General features: G+C 39.6%; 1 protein-coding gene across 1 annotated transcript in view; it reads left to right on the top strand.

The window, feature by feature from the left end:
• Nucleotides 1-588: 588 nt before the first annotated feature.
• Nucleotides 589-20,731, top strand: part of OTOGL (otogelin like) — a 198,463-nt gene continuing 178,320 nt past the window's right edge. Inside the window, exons 1-2 of the mRNA XM_045165523.1 lie at nt 589-625; nt 1,011-1,137. Of these exons, the coding sequence (XP_045021458.1) occupies nt 589-625; nt 1,011-1,137 (164 nt within the window). The remainder of the gene's footprint in view (nt 626-1,010; nt 1,138-20,731) is intronic.

The raw sequence follows: 20,731 nt of genomic DNA, 5'->3' as shown, positions 1-20,731 counted from the left end.
CTACCTAAGGCAGCCAGTTCTCTGCTCAGAGACTCTGTTAGCATGAGGGACTGAACTGGGAAGACTGCTCTGGGGGTAGTTGCATCCATAGGCGTGAGACCACTACCTCTTTACTTTTTAGGACAGATCCGTTCTGGCCATAAGACACACTTTAAGTTTATATTTATATTATGGCCTTATAAATATTGGATATTGCCAGATACCTATTTTAGAACAAGGCAGGGAAGTGCTAAGTGAATTTTTTTTTTTTTTTAGAAAACCACTCGATGTGTTGCTTAATACATTTAAATTTACTCAAATTTAATTCCTAAAGTTTTGTTCTGTTTGTTATCTCTCCTTCAAAATAAGAATGCCAGATCCAAACAGTTAACTTGTTATTGAGATGGCATATTAAGAACCTTTTTGACAATTGGTTCTTTAAAGACTTTGCTGTTAAACTAGTTTCTAAAGATTCATTGTAACACATAATATACAAGAGTGGTGCTCAGGGCCAGCTAGTGTGAGTGAGTTCTGGTCCCAGCTCCTCTACTCACTAGGTCTGTGACATTACCAGCAAATCATCTTGATCTCTGTTCCTAGAGCTACAGAATGCACAGGAACTGCTACACGGACTTTAAATACTATGGTGCACTTCAACACTTTGCATTTCACTGAGGAAATTCTAAAACGAAATTTCATACAGATTTGCTTTCAAAACATTCATCTCTGTATAAATGATTACAGTAGTCGTCACTTAGAAGAATCACAATTTATGCTCAAGAATATGTACCAAATTATTTGTGAAAGAGGTAGCAAGATGGACCCCCACCGACCCCCCCTGCCCAACCCTCGCTCTTTCCTTCTATGGGAAAAATCAGCTTTCCTGGCCTGTGTCTCTTGGAAGTTCTGATACATGATTTTGTATCTCTTGGATATTCTCAGGACATATGGCAAACTTTTGATGAAGCTAGTGTGACAAGTCAGACTCCAGAGCCAGACTTTCTGCTTGGCGACTGTTTCCGTTCTCACAGACCTTGCTGTGCAGCTGGTTTTCTACCTCCAGCAAAACCAGCGCAGTGACGCGAGGGCCCGGCCTGCGTGTGCAGTCACCGTCCGCTGCGTTGCCCTGACTGGGATGGCCTCGGTCCAAGATCAGCGGTCACCCCCGCCCCCCCAAATTCTCTCTCAGAGCCTTACTCTAGTCCCTCCTTCCTTGCTGAACCATATGACCTTACTTTCTCACAGAACTCTATGGGAAAATAGAGGCTACGTGTGTGCTCCATTTGGTTAAAAGTGAATTTCCATGCAGGAAATGTTGCTTTGTCTAAAATAAGGTCCTGGATTTAACATAAAAAGGGAAGTTTCTCCAAGATTCTCTGAAGCATTACCCAACTGAAACTCTTGTTGCTTAAAATAAAAATAGCCTGTACTCTTAATAGGTCTTTTTGAAGGAAAATGCTGTGTAATCCTATGTGAAAAAGGATATGTATATTTTTGTCCAATGTATTATTACATTTTAAGTGAGGGAAATAGCTGTCAAATCAAAAGCTTTGATAATTGATGAAAATAATTAAAACCTAGTAAGTGGTTGTTAGAAATTATGTTTAATAATTTTTAACCATTAAACTCCTAAAAGTAAGCACAGGGAGTGTATAGTATATATCTCAATATTTCAGAATAAAAAGAAAATTATTACTTTGATTATCAGTTGAAATCGGAGAAAATGTCCTCTTCACTGTTACACAGTATGGGCTTATTCAATATGATTTTTAAAACATATCTGTTGTTTTAGAAAATTATTGGTAGAGTTATAGCAGCAACATTTAGATAATTGGATATCTGTAATAGACCCTCTAACCCCCTTAATCTGGAAAATATAAAATGTCCTCTAGATGGAGCACCAAGACTTTCCTTTGTTAAGATAAGAAAGTCTTATTTTTGTAAAAGGAACCCCAGGACTTCATTTTAAACAGAAAATAAGGAACTTTTTCTTAACTTTGGCATGTATTACCTGGAAAACCTACTATTCGATGAAGGAAATGTTGTATTTCAGGCCATTTATCCTTACACGTAAAATGTGTTTGATTTTTAATTCTCTAAGTGAGATCCACTGAGTTCTGGCATATGCGTGAGCCAGAAAAGCTGCACATGTTCTCTAAAGACTTGAGTGTGAGTATGAGGGGGGGATGGTGAAGGCTTAGAGCCACAGGGGTCAGGAAACGGCCCTTTACTAGACAGAAGCATCTCCAAAGGTGGCTGCAATGTGTACCGAAGAAGTAAGCATGAATGTGAAATATAGAAAGGAAGCTAGAAATCACCTAACGCATTCTTCTTATTTTGCCAAAGAAGAAATTGAGACCTAGAGAAGTAGATGTCTTTCTTTTAGCCTGATGCAAATAGATGGGGAAACAATGAAAACAGCAACAGACTTTATTTTCTTGGGCTCCAAAATGATTGCAGATGGTGACTGCAGCCATGAAATGAAAAGACACTTGCTCCTTGGAAGAAAAGCTATGACACACCTAGACAGCAGTATTAAAAAGCAGAGATATTACTTTGCCAACAAAGGTCCGTCTAGTCAAAGCTATGTTTTTTCCAGTAGTCGTGTATGGATGTGAGAGTTGGACTATAAAGAAAGCTGAGCACCGAAGAATTGATGCTTTTGAACTGTGGTGTTGGAGAAGACTCTTGAGAGTCCCTAGGACTGCAAGGAGATCAAACTAGTCCATCCTAAAGGAAATCAGTCCTGAATATTCACTGGAAGGACTGATGCTGAAGCTGAACTTCCAGTACTTTGGTCACCTGATGTGAAGAACTGACTCATTGGGAAAAGATCCTGATGCTGGGAAAGATTGAAGGTGGGAGGAGAAGGGGACGACAGAGGATGAGACGGTTGGATGGCATCACTGACTCAATGGACATGAGTTTGAGCAAGCTCCGGGAGTTGGTGATGGACAGGGAAGCCTGGCATACTGCAGTCCATGGGGTTGCAAAGAGTAGGATACGACTGAGCGACTAAACTGAACTGGATTAGTGATATCACAGATAAAATTGAATGAAGCTTTGTGGTTTTAGATGTCTGAAAACACATTTTCTTCTAAAGCACATTTTCCTTTGGGAATTATGTTCCCAGAAGTGTATGAACTCTCACGATGGAAATTGACATGTACCATGAAATTCCTTCTGTATAGCCAAGGTTTAGTCATGTGACCTAGTGTTTGAGGAACTTAAATCTTGAATAGAGTTTTTCTTTTTTAGATAGGAAACTGTGAGTTCATTTCTTAGGTAACCTTATCAGCTAATATCCATTTTACTAAGCATGATCCTTTTTTCCCCTAGCTCTACTGAGATATCACTGACATTGTGTAAGCTTAAGGCGCATAGCATAAGGATTTGAAATCCATATACATTGTGAAATCTAAGCGTGATTCTTCAACCTTCCAATTAGTTCTGTGAGATGTCCAGTAATCCTTTTGCTCTGGTTGGCCAGAGTTAGTTTCTGATACTTGTAACTAAAGAACCTTGTGATTCCAGCAATTACCATCTACTCAATAATGAACTTTTAAATTTAAATCACCCAGCAAAGTTGCCTTAACTGAATAATTTAAGAGTATTTAAGACTGATTTGTATAGGAAACATTAAAGCACTCTTATCTAATTGCCTTGACCAGGAACATAATCAGAATATTATGTTCTAGGTCTTTTGAACAATGGCAAAAGTTGAATTCTAGTCATTAACCTGACAACACTATTGTAGTAAATAGTTCTTTCCTCAGTAAGAAAAGTTTTCCCTTATGTACTATTATACTAGAGAATGCTCTAAAATTGTATTTAAGACAGCATTCACATTCTTTTCTGATGATAAAAGTAATACAGATTTATTTTGCTCAGGCTTTTTCCTAAACCTAAAAATTATGTAAAATGAATATTGCCTCTTTTCCTGTTAGAAATGAGAAAAAAATCCTCCAAACTGGTAAAGTTGTACAAATAGTAAGCTATAGAAGTATGTGAGTCAGACTAAAATAACAGTGAAATATTATGGCTGTTGAGATATTTTCCTCGTTCAGATTCCTTCTGAAAAGCATTTGGCTTAACCGTGCTATGTCAAAAATGTGTATAAAAACCTCATTTTTCTTTCTAATGTAATTTCTTTTAATATATACAGCAAGTAATCACTCACTTCCACCCCACCCCCATTGGCTAGTATCTTAGAATATAATTTTTTAAAAGGAGTTTGATGTTTATAAAAGTTTCTTAGGCTATTATAACTAATCTTTGGAATGATGCAGTATGATATGAGTTATAACCTGACAAGTGTCATGGTTTAACAATGAAATCTACTGGAAACAGGCCATTCTTATCTTCATGACGTTTTAAGACAGAATTTGCAGTTTGGCTCAGGTTGTGAAACAGGGGAAAAGAATGCTCCAAAGCCTGAGAGCAGGCACACTGGCTTTCTGAAGTGCACCAGCAGAGGGCTTTCTGGGCTTGCTGCGAGTGCCTTGTTAATGGCAGATTTACAGTGCAATTGAAGAAAAATTACCTCATAAAATATAAACTCAGATTAAAGGGAAGTCAATTTCCTAGATATAAGCTACCTAATTAGATAGAGAGGCTGGTTGTAGATTGAAATTTACATGATTTATCTCAACCTAATGTTTGACTTTTTACTGTAACATTCTTTTGAAGGTCGCAGCGTGTGTTAATCGGGTAGAAGTGCAGACTGTGGGGTCCACGTCTATTAGATTTGGATACAGGGAGTGTCTTGCTGTGACTGACACTAGAGTGGCACTGGAGCCAGGTCCTCCTGACACAGGAAAGACTATTATTAAATTTGCAGGAGTTTAATGAGTCAGACATGAAATTAAAAGATTCTCACTCCTTGGAAGAAAAGCTATGGCAAATCTCGACAGCATATTAAAAAGCAGAGACATCACTTGGCTGACAAAGGTCCATATGGTCAAAGCTATGGTTTTCCCAATAGTTATGTACGGATGTGAGAGCTGGACTGTAAAGAAGGCTGAGCACTGAAGAATTGAAGCTTCTGAAGTGTGGTGCTGGAGAAGACTCTTGAGAGTTCCTTGCACTGCAAGGAGATCAAGCCAGTCAATCCTAAAGGAAATCAAACCTGGATATTCACCCTCTGCTGGCTTACTTTTGAAAGCCAATGTGCCTGCTCTCAGGCTTTGGAGCATTCTTTTCCTGTTTCACAACCTGAGCCAAACTGCAAATTTTGTCTCAATACGTCATTAAGATAAGAATGGCCTATTTCCAGTAGATTTCATTGTTAAAACATGACACGTCTGTTTATAAACCATATCATACTGCATTATTCCAAAGATTAGTTATAATAGCCTAAAAAACTTTTGTAAACATCAAACTCCTTTATAAAATTGTATTCTGTGATATTAGGGGTGGAAGTGGATGATTATTTGCTGGGAGGGAGTGAAGCTGAATCTGAAACTCCAACACTTTGGCCATCTGATGAGAATAGCCAACTCACTGGAAAAGATCCTGATGCTGGGAAAGACTGAAGGCAGGAGGAAAAGGGGGTGACAGAGGATGAGATAGTTGGATGGCATCATTGACTCAATAGCCATGTGTTTGAGCAAACTCAGGGAGACAGTGAAGGAGAGGGAAGCCTGGCCTGTTGCAGTCCATGGGGTTGCAAAGAATCTGACATGACATAGCGACGCAACAACAAAAATGAGTCAGTTGGTTTCACATTTGTAGCTCAAAATTGGCGATGGTGGGAGTATTTACATGATGGAAATCTGTAAACACTCTAAATCTGGGCCCTCCTTTCCCTGCTGAACTGGTTGATAAACATTTACCAGCACATCACTGGATATATTGATTTGAAAACGGGGAGATTTTCTTGAGAATCATTGCCATCTCACACCATTTTCAGGCCCATACATGCCGCCTCTGTCCAGCTTGGCTGAGCGCACAGAAAGTCGTTCCTGAAGATTTGGTTTCAGTGTATTCAGTATTGGGAGGTCAGTTTGGCTCTTGCTCCACCATCAGGTAGGTGGGGTCTGGAGATGGCTCTGGAATACCTGTGGGGTTTGGTGGGGAGGGGGCTGGGCGGGTGAGACAGTGAGTGCAGGCCTCCGTGTGTCTGTGAGCGCTGGACTGCCGCCCCTCTCCCTTCATCCGTTGTTTATTTTCTCCCCTCTGATCTTTCGCAGGATGTAGTAAATGAGATTGTCCCAAGTGAGGTTAACCTGTCTTAGTTCTGTCTTGTAAAATGCTGTAGCCTTTCTGCTTCACACTTCACATGCCTTTTGGCATTGATGTAATCATATTATTTATAAATGTGATGGGGCCTCAGTTTTATGAACACCACACACAGATGTGCAATAAAAAATTAAATTCTTAATTATTTTCTGTAGCTGACCTTATTATGAACACCATCCAGGGCTTCTCCTTGGTTGGCTTAGGTTAATGTCCTTTAGACTGCCAGTTCCTTCCCCAGCTGGCATCTGGGTGTGGGGGTGCACTTGTCTTAGACTGTCTGTGGGACTCTGAGATTTGTGCAGCGTTCTCTGAACTAGTGCAGGTCTCTGCTAGGAGTCGCTGGTCTGGACTCCTCAGCGATCTTTGCTATACAATCAGTCTTATCCCTCATGTTTTTCTGATGTTTGCAGCTGCTTATGGAAGCTTCTGTAACTCTTGCCTTGTTCCTCTGGTTGTTTTCTCTGATGGTACTGGGCTCTGATTCAGCTCTCACTGGCTTTGCGGAATACTTTAAAGTCTGAAAGTATGGTCATGCAGTCCAACCCGCAGACTTCTGCTTCTGAGGTAGTTCAGAAAACTACCGTCTTGAAGGTTCCGAAGTCAGCCTCTCAACAACCTTCCGCAGCATTCCCGTGGAGGCCTGGTCTCGTCTGTCAAGTGGCATCTGTCCAGTGGCTGGGAGAGCGCCACTCAGGTCCGCCCTTGACTTACTCCAGCTTGGCTCCTACCTTCAGCATGTCCTTTGTGGAGCCACCTTGTTTCCTACCATTGGTTCTTTCTCCTCCCCACCGTCTTTCTGGATATGTGTGATGACCTGTAACTCTTTCCTCTTGCCACATTGGGAACCCTATATAAAACTCTATGACCCAATTCCTTAGTCCTGCCTCTTAATATGTAAGAGTGGGAAATAAGTGTCTGTAGTATAGAAAATCTCCTTCGTGGTTGGAAAACCTTGGCTTTTAAACTTATTATCTTTTGCAGACAAAATATCCTATTTTGTAGGCTTGAAACTGAATATTACATTTTCCCCTTTTCCCTCTGAATAATATGAAATCCCAAATGCGGATGTACACCTCCTTCTAACTTGGGAAGGGTCATACACATAAAATTGCAAAAGAATAAAACATATTATTGATAACATATTTAAAACATTATCCCCGTTACATACTTGTCACTTCGCTCACCCTCTGGGTTGTACACTTCATGAAAGAAGGCTCTCCTATGGCTCAAGAACGGTTCTTTCTTTTTTTTTAATTAAAAATTTTTTTTCTCTGGGCCATGCCTAATGGCTTGTGGGGTCTTAGTTCCCTGACCAGGGATTGAGCCTGGGGGCCACAGCAGCAAAGGCACCTAACCACTGGACCGCCAGGGTACTCCCCAAGATCTGTTCTCTTCTGAGCACCCTCTTAGGGCTTGTGTTTTTAGTAACTCCCTCTTTGTGGTTTATCCCTATCAGTTCTTAAATAAGTAACTGTATCCCTTTAAATAAGCAAACTCTACATGGGCTTCACATAGGGTCAAACTTGCTTTCCCTCTAGTGTTTCCTATCTCTAGAGACATCACCACCCACTCAGTCTTGCCAGATAACATCATCCTTTACACCTTCTTTCCTCTCATGCCCCATGGCTGATTAACTAGCAAATTCTATTTCTCTACTTACAAATGTTCCTCGAATTAATTTCTTTTTCTCACTTCTCACATCTTTCACCCTAGTCCAAATTACTATCATCTCTTAACCATTTCTTAACATTGGTCTCTTGCAGCTGTTTCCCTGCATTTGCTTTTGTTCCCAATGAATGTAATCTTAAAACAAACAGATAAATAAAAAAATACAATTTATTGTATGCATGTGTGTATATTTATGTGTATATATTATTATATGTGCACACATACATACATATGTATACATACACATGGTGTTTTAGTCTCTAAGTCATGTCCGACTCTTTGTGACGCCATGGACTGTAGCCCGGTAGGCTCCTCTGTCCATGGGATTCTCCAGGAAAGAATACTAGAGTGGGTTTCCATTTCCTTCTCCAAGGGATCTTCCCAACCCAGGAATCGAACCCAGGTCTCCTGCATTGCAGGCAGATTCTTTACCAACTGAGCTATGAGGGAAGCCTGCATACACACACACACACACACACACACACACACACATATATATATAAAATCCTGTTTATGTTTACTCCTTTGCTTCAAACTCTCCACTATTTTCTATTCTTCTGAAGATAAAGTCCAAAATTCTTTATTGTTATTCAGTCACTCAGTCGTGTCCAACTCTGTGACCCCATGGACTGCAGCATGCCAGGCTTCCCTGTCTTTCACCATCTCCCAGAGTTTGCTCAAACTCATGTCCATTGAGTCGATGATGCTATCTAACCATCTCATGCTCTGTTGTCCCCTTCTCCTGCCCTCAATCTTTCTCAGCACCAGGAACTTTTCCAGTGACCTGACTCTTCACATCAGGTGGCCAAAGTATTGGAGCTTCAGCTTCAGCATGAGTCCTTCCAATGAATATGTAAGGTTGATTTCCTTTAGGATTGACTGCTTTGGTCTCCTTGCTGTCCAAGGGACTCTCAAGAGTTTTCTCCAGCACCACAGTTCAAAAGCGTAAAAATTCTTACTTCTTCTTCCCAAAGCACTTGAATGACCTCTCTTTGCTGCTTCCAGATCTCAATCTTGTTTTCTTCTCTCCCTGGCTCACTCTGTCTGGAGGCACTAAACCTCTTATTTCTTCAAATTTCCTGTTCTCTCTCCTTCTTAAGGCATCTACATAAGCTGTTTTTTTCTGCTTGGTAAAGCCTTGGTTCTCTCTGGTTAACTCCAGTTCTCAGTTTAAAAGTAACCTTCTCTTAGAAGTCTCTTCTGACCCTCCCCTTTCCTGCAAGTCTCTTTCAAGACATCTTGTGCTTTCTTTAAGAGCACATATTGCAATTGCATAATTTCATAATTATTTTAATGTTTTTTTACCTCACTGAAGAAAGAGACTATCATATTCATTTTTCTTTTTTTTCTTTTTGCCTAGAATTATAGTGCCCTTTTAATTATAGTGCCCATCAATGAAGAGATGCTTTCAGTGTTTTATCTTCATACTAGCTAACATAGTGTTTTACCCCCAGTAAATGTCCTAAAACTTATACCAACAAATAATTATTTTCTCTATGTTTTCCCCTCTGCCTCTTGCTATCTTTTCATCCATAGGAAAAGGAGAGTTCTTTGTGAGATACTTCTGTGAAGATCAAAGCAATCAAACTCGAACCAAAAAGTAAGCCAGGTGTTAGATTCTGAAATATTGAATTCAACTTCATGTAGCAGTTTGCTATCAGAGACTTTTTAAGAAAATGTCCTTTGGACCTTCTAATGGAGGTCTCAGTTGCCTCCAGGAGCAAATCCCTTATATTTAGCATGGAACATAAGGCTTTCCATGATCTGGACTTTGCCTCCTTTCCTTACTTCATTTTCATCACGCTTCATCCTGCCCAGCAATCCTGCCTACCAGACCCATGCATCAGGAAAGGGAGATTATCATCAACATCATTATTACCATCCCCACTAACAGTATTTGTTAGGAATTAGTTTATATCAAACACTGTGTGAGGGCTTGTGGGGACATACAAAGACGTAAGTCAGAATCACAGCTCTCAATCACCTCTTAATCTAATAGAAGTGACAAATATGAAAGATAAATTGCAATATAAATTAGTTTAATAGCAAGTGCCAAATAGTGGTTGAGAGCAGGAGTGCAATTTCCTGAGGTGCTGGGCGCTCTACTTTGGTTTTATCTTTCCTCAAATAAATGTGACTCTGGGAGGAGATACTTAATGTTCTGCCTATTTCTTCAAAGATAAGTCCTATGATTTATCCACTGCTTTGTGTAATCTTCCTTCTTCCTCATCTTCAAAATTATTGCAATCATAATCTGAGTTCAGGATACAAAGAAACGGATATTTGTCAGTGACCAATGGGGCCTCATCCAAGACTCCTTGAGCCCTTCGCTCACTAACTTTACAAACTCCACTTAGACGTGGAGAGCAAAGCTTGGATTCATTCGCATGGTGGAGTTAACGAGATCCGTTGGATAATGCCATGCATTAAAATACAAAAGAAAAGAGCCTTTGAAAACTCTACTTCCCTAAGGGTCTTATAGCAGAGGCATATATTAATTAACAAATAGTTTTGAGACAAGGAGGAAAGGAAGGGATTGAACTGTGTTCCATGCCCTCAAAACCCCACAGTAGGTGAGACAGACCAGTAAATATATAATAATATATTGTTCTGAGAGCAATGACAGTGGTATGGACGATAGGACTGAGCACATTATTACTGGAGAAAGGCTATACAGCAGAGGTGATGTTTAAATTAATCCAGAAGATGAGTGAAATTCTTTGGGAATTCCCTGGTGGTCCAGTGATGAGGACTCTATAATTTCACTGCCAAGGGCCCAGATTCAATCTCTGGTTGAGGAACTAAGATCCCATAAGCTGTGTGGTATGGGGGAGAAAAAAACTCAAGAATTAGCTTTGTTCTACCAGAAAAGAGTGGATATTAGGTCCCCTATGTCTAATCCTGTGTATTGTCCCATCTGTTTTCCCAGAAGAAGTAGTTCTTAGGCATAACCTGTGAACAAAAGTGAAACTGGACGCTTTCTTCCAGCCTGGTGAAAGACCACCCTGAAGAGGAAGCCCTCCCAAGTGCCAGCCAAGGACAGACCATATCACCACCTCTAACTGCTCTACTGAAGCACGGAGCTTTTACTAATTCTTCTAAATGATGCTCTAATATTGTTGCAAATAACTAACAACCCCAAATCTTAATGGCACAGTACATATTTATTTTTTTGGGCCCTGTGATTCAGCACTTTGAGGCCATTTTATGCTGGAATCTTCTCTATACATTTCCTCATTCTTTTTGGACTAGTGGCAACCCAGGACATATTCTTTGTCTGCGGGATGGTGCAAATGCAAGGAAACAGTCCCAAACTCTGAAGTACACGTAGCATCTCAGCTGGAGTTATGTCTGCTAACATTATATTGGCCAGAGAGTCATGTGACCAACTCAAACATCAGTGTTAAGGGGAAATACACTTCTACTACTCCAGTGAGAGGTCCTGCAAAAACACACAGAAAAGAGAAGACATGATTCTGTAACTCGGAGAATATGAATGAAGAACTGGAAACAATAATCTACCCAAGGGTGTTCCTACCTGTTGTCTGCATATACCACATAATTTTTAGATGAAAGCCTTCATCTCCAAGCTACAGTGCTGAAAAATGTCTCTCGAATCCCCAGTCTTGTCACAACTTCCCTGTGTCATTGAAGTTGCCACGGCTCCTACCAGTGGGGTACTGTAAAAGAAGTATAACCTAGAGGTTCTCCTGGATCTGGCCCTCAGATAGCAGGAGAATAGCTGTATTCAGCACACTGCTTGGTGAAATCTATTTCATGTTGCCTTACTTCTGTTTCTCTTGGGGTTATCACTCATAACTCTCATCTCCCACTCTTATCTAATATTTTTCAAGAAGGCTTTTTGGGGAAAATGTAACATCTTTGGGTATATATACATCCTAGTTCTCCAGTTTTCTCCTGTCTAAGCAGACATTTTGGGAACCTTGGAATAGTAGACCACACCTAATTTTAGTATCTCTTACAGTTAGGCAGAAAGTGAAGAACAGCTAAAGAGCCTCTTGATGAAAGTGAAAGAGGAGAGTGGAAAAGTTGGCTTAAAGCTCAACATTCAGAAAACTAAGATCATGGCATGCGGTCCTGTCACTTCATAGAAAATAGATGGAGAAACAGTGGAAACAGGCAGACTTTATTTTTTGGGGCTCCAAAATCACTGCAGATGGTGACTGCAGCCATGAAATTAAAAGACCCTTACTCCTTGGAAGAAAAGTTATGACCAACCTAGACAGCATATTAAAAACCAGAGACATTACTTTGCCAACAAAGGTCCATCTAGTCAAGGCTATGGTTTTTCCAGTGGTCATGTATGGATGTGAGAGTTGAACTATGAAGAAAGCTAAGCACCAAAGAATTGATGCTTTTAAACTGTGGTGTTGGAGAAGACTCTTGAGAGTCCCTTGGACTGCAAGGAGATCCAACCAGTCCATCCTAAAGGAGATCAATCCTGAATGTCCATCGGAAGGACTGATGTTGAAGCTAAAACTCCAACACTTTGGCCACCTCATGCGAAGAGCTGACTCATTTAAAAAGACCCTGATGCTGAGAAAGATTGAGGGCAGGAGGAGAAGGGGACGACAGAGGATGAGATGGCAGGATGGTATCACCGGCACAATGGATATGAGTTTGAGTAAACTTTGGGAGTTGGTGATGGACAGGGAGGCCTGGTGTGCTGCAGTCCGTGGGGTCTGAAAGAGTTGGACACGACTGAGCGATTAAACTGAACTGAACAGTTAATAGGAGGTCATTCCCAAGATCTGTAGTTGGCAAGCTAGAGACCTGGGAGGGCCAATGATATAGTTCTTGTCCAATTCTGAATCCGAAGGCAGAAGAGGACACATGTCCCAGTTCAAAACAGTCAGGCAGGGACAATGAATCCTTCCTTGCTTGCCTTTTTATTCTATGCAGTTCTCCAGTGGGTTGGCTTGAGGCCCACCCACACTGGGGAGGACAATCTGCTTTGTTCAGTCTACCAATTCACATGTTAATCTCATCCAGAAATACCTTCACAGACACATTCAAAATACTACTGATATTTAACTGAATATCTGGGCATCCTGTGGTTCTGTCAAGTTAACACATAAAATCAGCTATGGCCATCCTCCATTTTCTTAGTTCCTCTGTTTCAGTTATGGATCATTGCATGTCAAGGAATAAAACCCTAACCAAGTTAATTAAAGTAAAAAAGGAAGTGATTGGGTAGATGTAGTCATGGAAACTAAAAATGTGGTGAAGCATCCTCGCTATCACTTTCTCTGCTTCCTTTGGAACATCTGTTCCATTCTCCTATTTCTTTTTGCAGAATAGCTTTCTTTGCTTATGTAACAACATACATGACTGGAAAATAGCTTCCATCTCTAATTCTGTGTGAACAAAATGTTCCAGGGCCCACAGCCTTATGACAACATGTGACTTTTGTCTCTATGGTTTGTGTTTCAATACGTGAGAAAGAAAACTGGATCCATTGTAGGACCACCGTGTATTATTTTGTTTAGAAGGCAATGGCACCCCACTCCAGTCCTCTTGCCTGGAGAATCCTATGGACGGAGGAGCCTGGTAGGCTGCAGTCCATGGGGTCGCTAAGAGTCGGACACGACTGAGCGACTTCACTTTCACTTTTCACTTTCATGCATTGGAGAAGGAAATGGCAACCCACTCGAGTGTTCTTGCCTGGAGAATCCCAGGGACGGGGGAGCCTGATGGGCTGCTATCTTATGGGGTCACATAGAGTCTGAGACAACTGAAGCGATTTAGCAGCAGCAGCAGCAGCCTGTCCCTAGTGGCCAGAGAATGTAAGGGCATATTAGTTCCTATTGCTGCTGTAACAAATTACCACAGACTAAATAGCTAAAAACAACGCAAGTTTGTTATCTTTTGGTTCTGAAGGTCAGAAATCTGAAATGAGTTTCACTGGGCTAGAATCAAGATGTTGGCAGAACTGCATTCCTTCTGGAAGCTCTAGGAGAGAATCTTTTCCATTGCCTGCTTCTAGAAGCTCCTTGAAATCCATGGCTTATGGCTGCTTCATCCCTCTTTGAATCTCTCTTGCACTCCAATTCTTTTGATTTCTGCTTTCACTGATAAGGACTCAGTGGTTACATTGGGCCCACAGGGAACTAAATTAGCTAACTTCATTTCATCCATAAATCTCTTTTGCAGTGTAAGGCAAAATTCACAAGCTCTGGAAATTAGGACATGGATGTCTGGAGCCATTATTCCACCTATCCTAGTGAGAGCTGCAAAGATATGATCCCAATGGAGCAGAAGCTATGTAGCCTCTGGGAGGAATTCCTCTGCATAAGAAGTGTGGAAAGAGGAGGAAGCAAATTAGCAAATTAAATAACAGACCCATTTCATCTTCCCAAACAAGGGACTGTTTACTAGTAGGTGATGGGGCTGGCTCTCCACCTCCACTTAATTTTTCCAACCTCTGTTTTGTTCTCCTCCAGGGGATCTGTCAGTGTCTCCATATTTGTAATTCACTTGCATTTCTTTTTTTGGAATAGAATGGACTAGTTTGGTATTAATCTCCCCAAAGCTAGATTCCCTTTACAACACAGATGCCTAACCTCCTTAGATTCATGGATCAGAATACACTGGATGTGATGGAGCTGGGTTTGAGAATCTGTGCTTATAATATACTCCCTAGGTGATTCTCGCGTACACCAAAGTTTGAGAACCACCTCTGTATTCTACAGTAAAGTTGATAAACTTATCTTGTTAGAAGAGAAGACTGAAAAAAACCTTCCAAGGGAACTAGTATGTTTTCACTGCAGCTTTTGGGAGAAACTGATAACAATTTTGCATGTAACTCAGTAAGACTAATTCAGGCTGGGAGCCAGAGAAGAGGTCATGTCAAGATAAGGGGGAAACAATTTTTGGGGCTGATCTGACCTTCATGTGACTCTCAAATCACAATGAAGGGCTTAGGTTTTTTTTTTTTTGAGTTATGTTTTCATATTGATTTGTGCTCTGCTGAAAACCACAATGATGCCATGTCTCTAAAGGCAGTTTTTCTGTGTTAACCTTGCCAGCCTAGTAAAGGTAGAAGATGATAAGCTGATGTTTGACTGAAGATTGCAGTGGCTATTCTAAATTTTCATCAGTGTCTGAGTTGGAATCTTGGTGTTATATGAAGCCATCTCAACCATGACATTTAGGGATCTGACAGGTTTTGATGTATTTTAAATAATTTGATCCAAGTATGAGATGTTTTCCAAGCCAGGCTTCAGCAATACGTGAACCGTGAACTTCCTGATGTTCATGCTGGTTTTAGAAAAGGCAGAGGAACCAGAGATCAAATTGCCAACATCCGCTGGATCATGGAAAAAGCAAGAGAGTTCCAGAAAAACATCTATTTCTGCTTTATTGACTATGCCAAAGCCTTTGACTGTGTGGATCACAATCAACTGTGGAAAATTCTGAAAGAGATGGAATACCAGACCACGTGATCTGCCTCTTGAGAAATCTGTATGCAGGTCAGGAAGCAACAGTTAGAACTGGACATGGAACAACAGACTGGTTCCAAATAGGAAAAGGAGTACCTCAAGGCTGTATATTGTCACCCTGGTTATTTAACTTATATGCAGAGTACATCATGAGAAATTCTGGGCTGGAAGAAACACAGGCTGGAATCAAGATTGCTGGGAGAAATATCAATAACCTCAGATATGCAGATGACACCACCCTTATGGCAGAAAGTGAAGAAGAACTAAAGAGCCTGTTGATGAAAGTGAAAGAGGAAGAGTGAAAAAGTTGGCTTAAAGCTCAACATTCAGAAAACTAAGATCATGGCATCCGGTCCCATCACTTCATGGGAAATAGATAGGGAAACAGTGGAAACAGTGTCAGACTTTATTTTCTGGGCTCCAAAATCACTGCAGATGGTGATTGCAGCCATGAAATTAAAAGACGCTTACTCCTTGGAAGGAAAGTTATGATCAACCTAGATAGCATATTCAAAAGCAGAGAACATTACTTTGCCAACAAAGGTCCGTCTAGTCACGGCTATGATTTTTCCTGTGGTCATGCATGGATGTGAGAGTTGGACTGTGAAGAAAGCTGAGCGCCGAAGAATTGATGCTTTTGAACTGTGGTGTTGGAGAAGACTCTTGAGAGTCCCTTGGACTGCAAGGAGATCCAACCAGCCCATTCTGAAGGAGATCAGCCCTGGGATTTCTTTGAAGGGAATGATGCTGAAGCTGAAACTCCAGTACTTTGGCCACCTCATGCAAAGAGCTGACTCATTGGAAAAGACTCTGATGCTGGGAGGGATTGGGGGCAGAAGGAGAAGGGGACGACAGAGGATGAGATGGCTGGATGGCATCACTGACTTGATGGACTTGAGTCTGAGTGAACTCTGGGAGTTTGTGAGGGACAGGGAGGCCTGGCATGCTGTGATTCATGGGGTCGCAAAGAGTCGGACACGACTGAGCGACTGAACTGAAACTGATGAGATGTTTTGATATGCTTTCTTTGTAAGTTTGTAGTTGTTTTGAATAACTTGGATATAATTAATACAAGAGTTAATGAGGTAAATATTTACCCGTGAATCATCAGTTCAGTTCAGTTCAGTCGCTCAGTCGTGTCCGACTCTTTGTGACCCTATGAACTGCAGCATACCAGGCCTCCCTGTCCATCACCAACTCCCAGAGTTCACCCAAACCCATGTCCATTGAGTTGGTGATGCCATCCAACCATCTTATCCTCTGTTGTCCCCTTCTCCTCCTGCCCTCAATCTTTCCCAGCATCAGGGTCTTCTCCAATGAGTCAACTCTTCTCATGAGGTGGCCAAAGTACTGGAGTTTCAGCTTTAGCATCATTCCCTCCAAAGAAATCCCAGGGCTGATCTCTTTCAGAATGGACTGGTTGGATCTCCTTGCAGTCCAAGGGACTCTCAAGAGTCTTCTCCAACACCACTGTTCAAAAGCATCAATTCTTTGGTGCTCAGCTTTCTTTATAGTCCAACTCTCACATCCATACATGACCACTGGAAAAACCATAGCCTTGACTAGACGGACCTTTGTTGACAAAGTAGTGTCTCTGTTTTCCAATATGCTGTCTAGGTTGGTCATAACTTTCCTTCCAAGGAGTAAGTGTCTTTTAATTTCATGGCTGCAATCACCATCTGCAGTGATTTTGGAGCCCAGAAAAATAAAGTCATAGATGCCTCTATATTTAAGTCTAATTCAGTTGAGAATGTATGTTGCAAATATACAGAGTAGTAGCCTAGAAAATAAGAGCATATAATTTTTGATTGTTGGTGGTTCTGTTTTTGGCAGTACAGCCGATTAAACAACCTAAAAATTTGTCAGCTATTAAATACCTGGTCATGCTGAATAAAAAAGTAGTCATCTATCTAAGTGATTGGATGGAAGTAGGGAATATTACTAGAGGCCAAAAACAAAGCAGAAACTAGATTTGGCATTCCTTCACTTTGAGTCTTGGATCTGAATTTATACTCAGAACATTGGGAACTCTCAAGTTGAGAAATTTGCATGAAATTCCTTACAGCAATTGGCAGAAGCAGATAGAAACTCTTTTTTGGAGGAGCACATTTTCACCCTTGGCAGTAAAGAATCATCATAGAAAATGTTGTACCACACATGGACCCCGAATTCAAAATTCCAAAATCTATAAGGTAACTTACCCTAAGTTTGAGAAGCAAACACAGCCAGCAACAAGGTTAGGAACCTCCTCCCCTTGAGAAATTCAGGTAACTTTATCCCTCAGCAACTCTAAAATAAGTAAGTCCAAAATGATCAAAGATTAAAATGGAATTGAAAACATGAGAAACGAACTTAATTTATATTGTTATACATACATATAGGGTATTGTGTATTACACGATATATTATAAATGCACATGCAATGTGCTATAGTATGTAAGTACTTTAGAAAAAAGAACTATAGGAAATACTGGTTTTATATCTTGAACTTGATGCTAAAATGTTGGCAAGATGAAACTTTACTTGTAGGAACACTACTTCTTTCAAGATGAAAGATAGTGGCACCATAGCAACTTGAAAAGTGAATGTCCCTATAAAATAATACAGTAACTTCTGTGGGTGAGCTTTAAATTGAAATTATGGCCAACATAGATCTACTCATGACACACAGCCTGTATTTAGAAAAGCTAAGATAGATGTCATCTGCAAATTAAATTACAAGAAATACCAGCAAGTGCCAAGCAACGCACCTTGTGAAAGCATAAATAGAACACCGAAAAACTACTTTATAACAAGGCAGTTACGTTCAGAGTGGTTAAAATCACACCAAAGATATAGGATTCGTTTTGCTGCTCAATGATAACGTAATTCTGGATAAAATCACTAACCTGAAATGTGTTAGGGTTAGTAAAGCAAGGGAGGAATAATTGCATTTCTCTAGTAGAATGTGATATGATGGGAATCAAATGTTATCTATTTTAGATTTGATTTCAATGAATGAAAAATGAGTGCTATACGAATCACCAGAGAAGTGAATTTTTCCTAAAGATGATACACTTAATTAAAAACGTTCCTCTATTATTGATGGATAACTGTAAGCTCAACAGCTCCCCATACTGCCAGTTGTTTTTTTTTTTTTTTTTTTTTTTAATTTTATTTTATTTTTAAACTTTACATAACTGTATTAGATTTGCCAAATATCAAAATGAATCCCCACAGGTATAAATGTGATGTGTTGAAGCCAGTAGTTTGTCAGGTGTCAGCTTTCGAAAGATCATATTCCATGTGGGAAAATCAGAAAGGGAACTGCTTATCCCATGCATTATGTAGTCGCCTCAGACTTCTTATGAACTTAATATCTCTTCACCAGCAGGCGAGTGACTCACTCCTTGCCAGAGTTCCTTTGTCAGGGCAGAATGAAATATAAAAGCTGTCAACTAAATTTTGACAGTAATAACTTCATGTGGCAGCAGTTATAAATTCCTCTTTTGCGTGTGGTTCTGGGTTTAATCTTTCATCTAAACTCTCTATTGTAGCTATCCATGGAAGTCTATTTTGCTTATTTCATGCAGCCTACTATTTAATGTAATGACTTCATAAAACAGTTAGTTGAGAAAGAACTTGCAATTTCTGGTATTGTTTTCTCTGCCATTGTTCATTCTACTAATCTCCCACCTCCTCTAAACCTGGATGCAGGAAGAATAGAAATCAGCATACACTAAACCTCTAGCTATAAAAGAATGGTCACCCTGAGAAGTCCCACTATAATTTCTACTGTTTTCTTTACCAGACAATTTAATTTATAGGTTTTAAATACATAGAGTTCAAAATAGAATAAGAGTAATAAAAATGCCAGATGATACAGCCTTGGAATTTTGAACTTTAACTCGTGAAAATAGTTGCGATGCTTTTGAACTGAACGTTTAAAGATACTCTATGAAATTTGAGATGAAAAGTTGAGAGTTCTTACATTTGAATTAAGTATGTAAAGTATCTAAGTATTATATTAGAAAGAAATACTTTTCTCAGGCTTTATATTGCTGTTTACTTATCCTTCCTCACCAAGTTCTGGTAGTATTTAGAAATAACTGTAAACATTATCAAAATGTTTCTTTTTTGAACCATGAAATTTAACTTTGGCTGTCATTTTTATTTTTCTATGACACTTGTGAAAAGTTTTAAGTCAAGCAGTTACCAGAGTGAGGAAAAAATAATCCTAAAATATGATTTATAGAATCTTCACATTTTAGGTTGATTTTTATAGGAAACTATGAAGCTAAGAGAAATGGTTTTAAATTAAGGAGGGAACTTAGTAATGTGTATTTGTTATATACATTTTCATGCTTTTCAGAAAGAGGTAATAAATATTTTGTGTAAACAAATTTGGTGCATTGAATTAAAAAATTTTTTGTAGGAAAATTATTGTTCTCTAAACAAATTTCAAGCTTTAAAATTTATTCTGTATTCACATCTTAAGTGTGTGGAATATTAAGTTTAAAAGGTCCATATTTTTAGACCAATAATTAGAGTGTAACTATAAATAACTAGGTCTATCTGTTTAGAATTATATTAATTTATTGTCTAATTAGTTTGAGTAATGACCAATAACCTTTTAATAAATATTTATTAAACACATACTACACTTAAATTATTTAAAGTAATTCATCAAAATTTTAAAATGAGTGGTACATATATGTGTGTGTGTGTAGGCATAGAGCTACTTATATTTTGAGGGAGTTTATGTGTTTCTTCATGCTTAAAACATGAATTTAAGGGAAACATCTTCTCTTGGCTCATAGAGCTGGCAATTATATAGGCAGTGGAAAGGCATTAAGATCATGTAAAACAAGAGTAAAAGATTAGTAAGTTTGAGACATAGACAAGAAACTGTTTATATAATAGGTGTTGGGCATGCAATGTATCAGGATATCAAGGATATTTTCACAGAAAAGACCTGGAAGTCACTGCATAAAAAGTGTCTGAGTACAGCAAGATATTAAGAACTGCTGTGTATTTTTGTCTCAAGGCAGTTCCTGTGTGGTTAGATTCTTTCCTACTGCGACCCATCTGCTGAGTGAGTCTGATACTTGTGCAGCAAACAGGGGATCTGTTATGGAAATGTGCACCCACTGTACAATCATGGCCTTCACTCATTTATGGGCTTAGCTCATTTCTTTGAAGTTGGTTGTGAAATATTAGAGCTGTTCTCTGATACTAATCCAGGTAATCAGTCACTTCCAGAGAAGAGTGCACTTTCTGCTGAATTAAGAAGTCCTTCCTTGTTGTCTAATTGGGTGCATGTCATAGAGGATGGAAAAACAGGGTGTGAAGGAAGGTTTTCAGGATTAAGTGAGTTACTTTATTTTCTTTTTAAAATCAAAT

This window comes from Bubalus bubalis, chromosome 4 (genome assembly GCF_019923935.1).
Source record: "Bubalus bubalis isolate 160015118507 breed Murrah chromosome 4, NDDB_SH_1, whole genome shotgun sequence".
In the NCBI taxonomy this organism is placed as follows: domain Eukaryota; kingdom Metazoa; phylum Chordata; class Mammalia; order Artiodactyla; family Bovidae; genus Bubalus; species Bubalus bubalis.
Note: the sequence above shows the minus strand (reverse complement) of the source record. Positions and strands in the feature narration are given on the sequence as shown.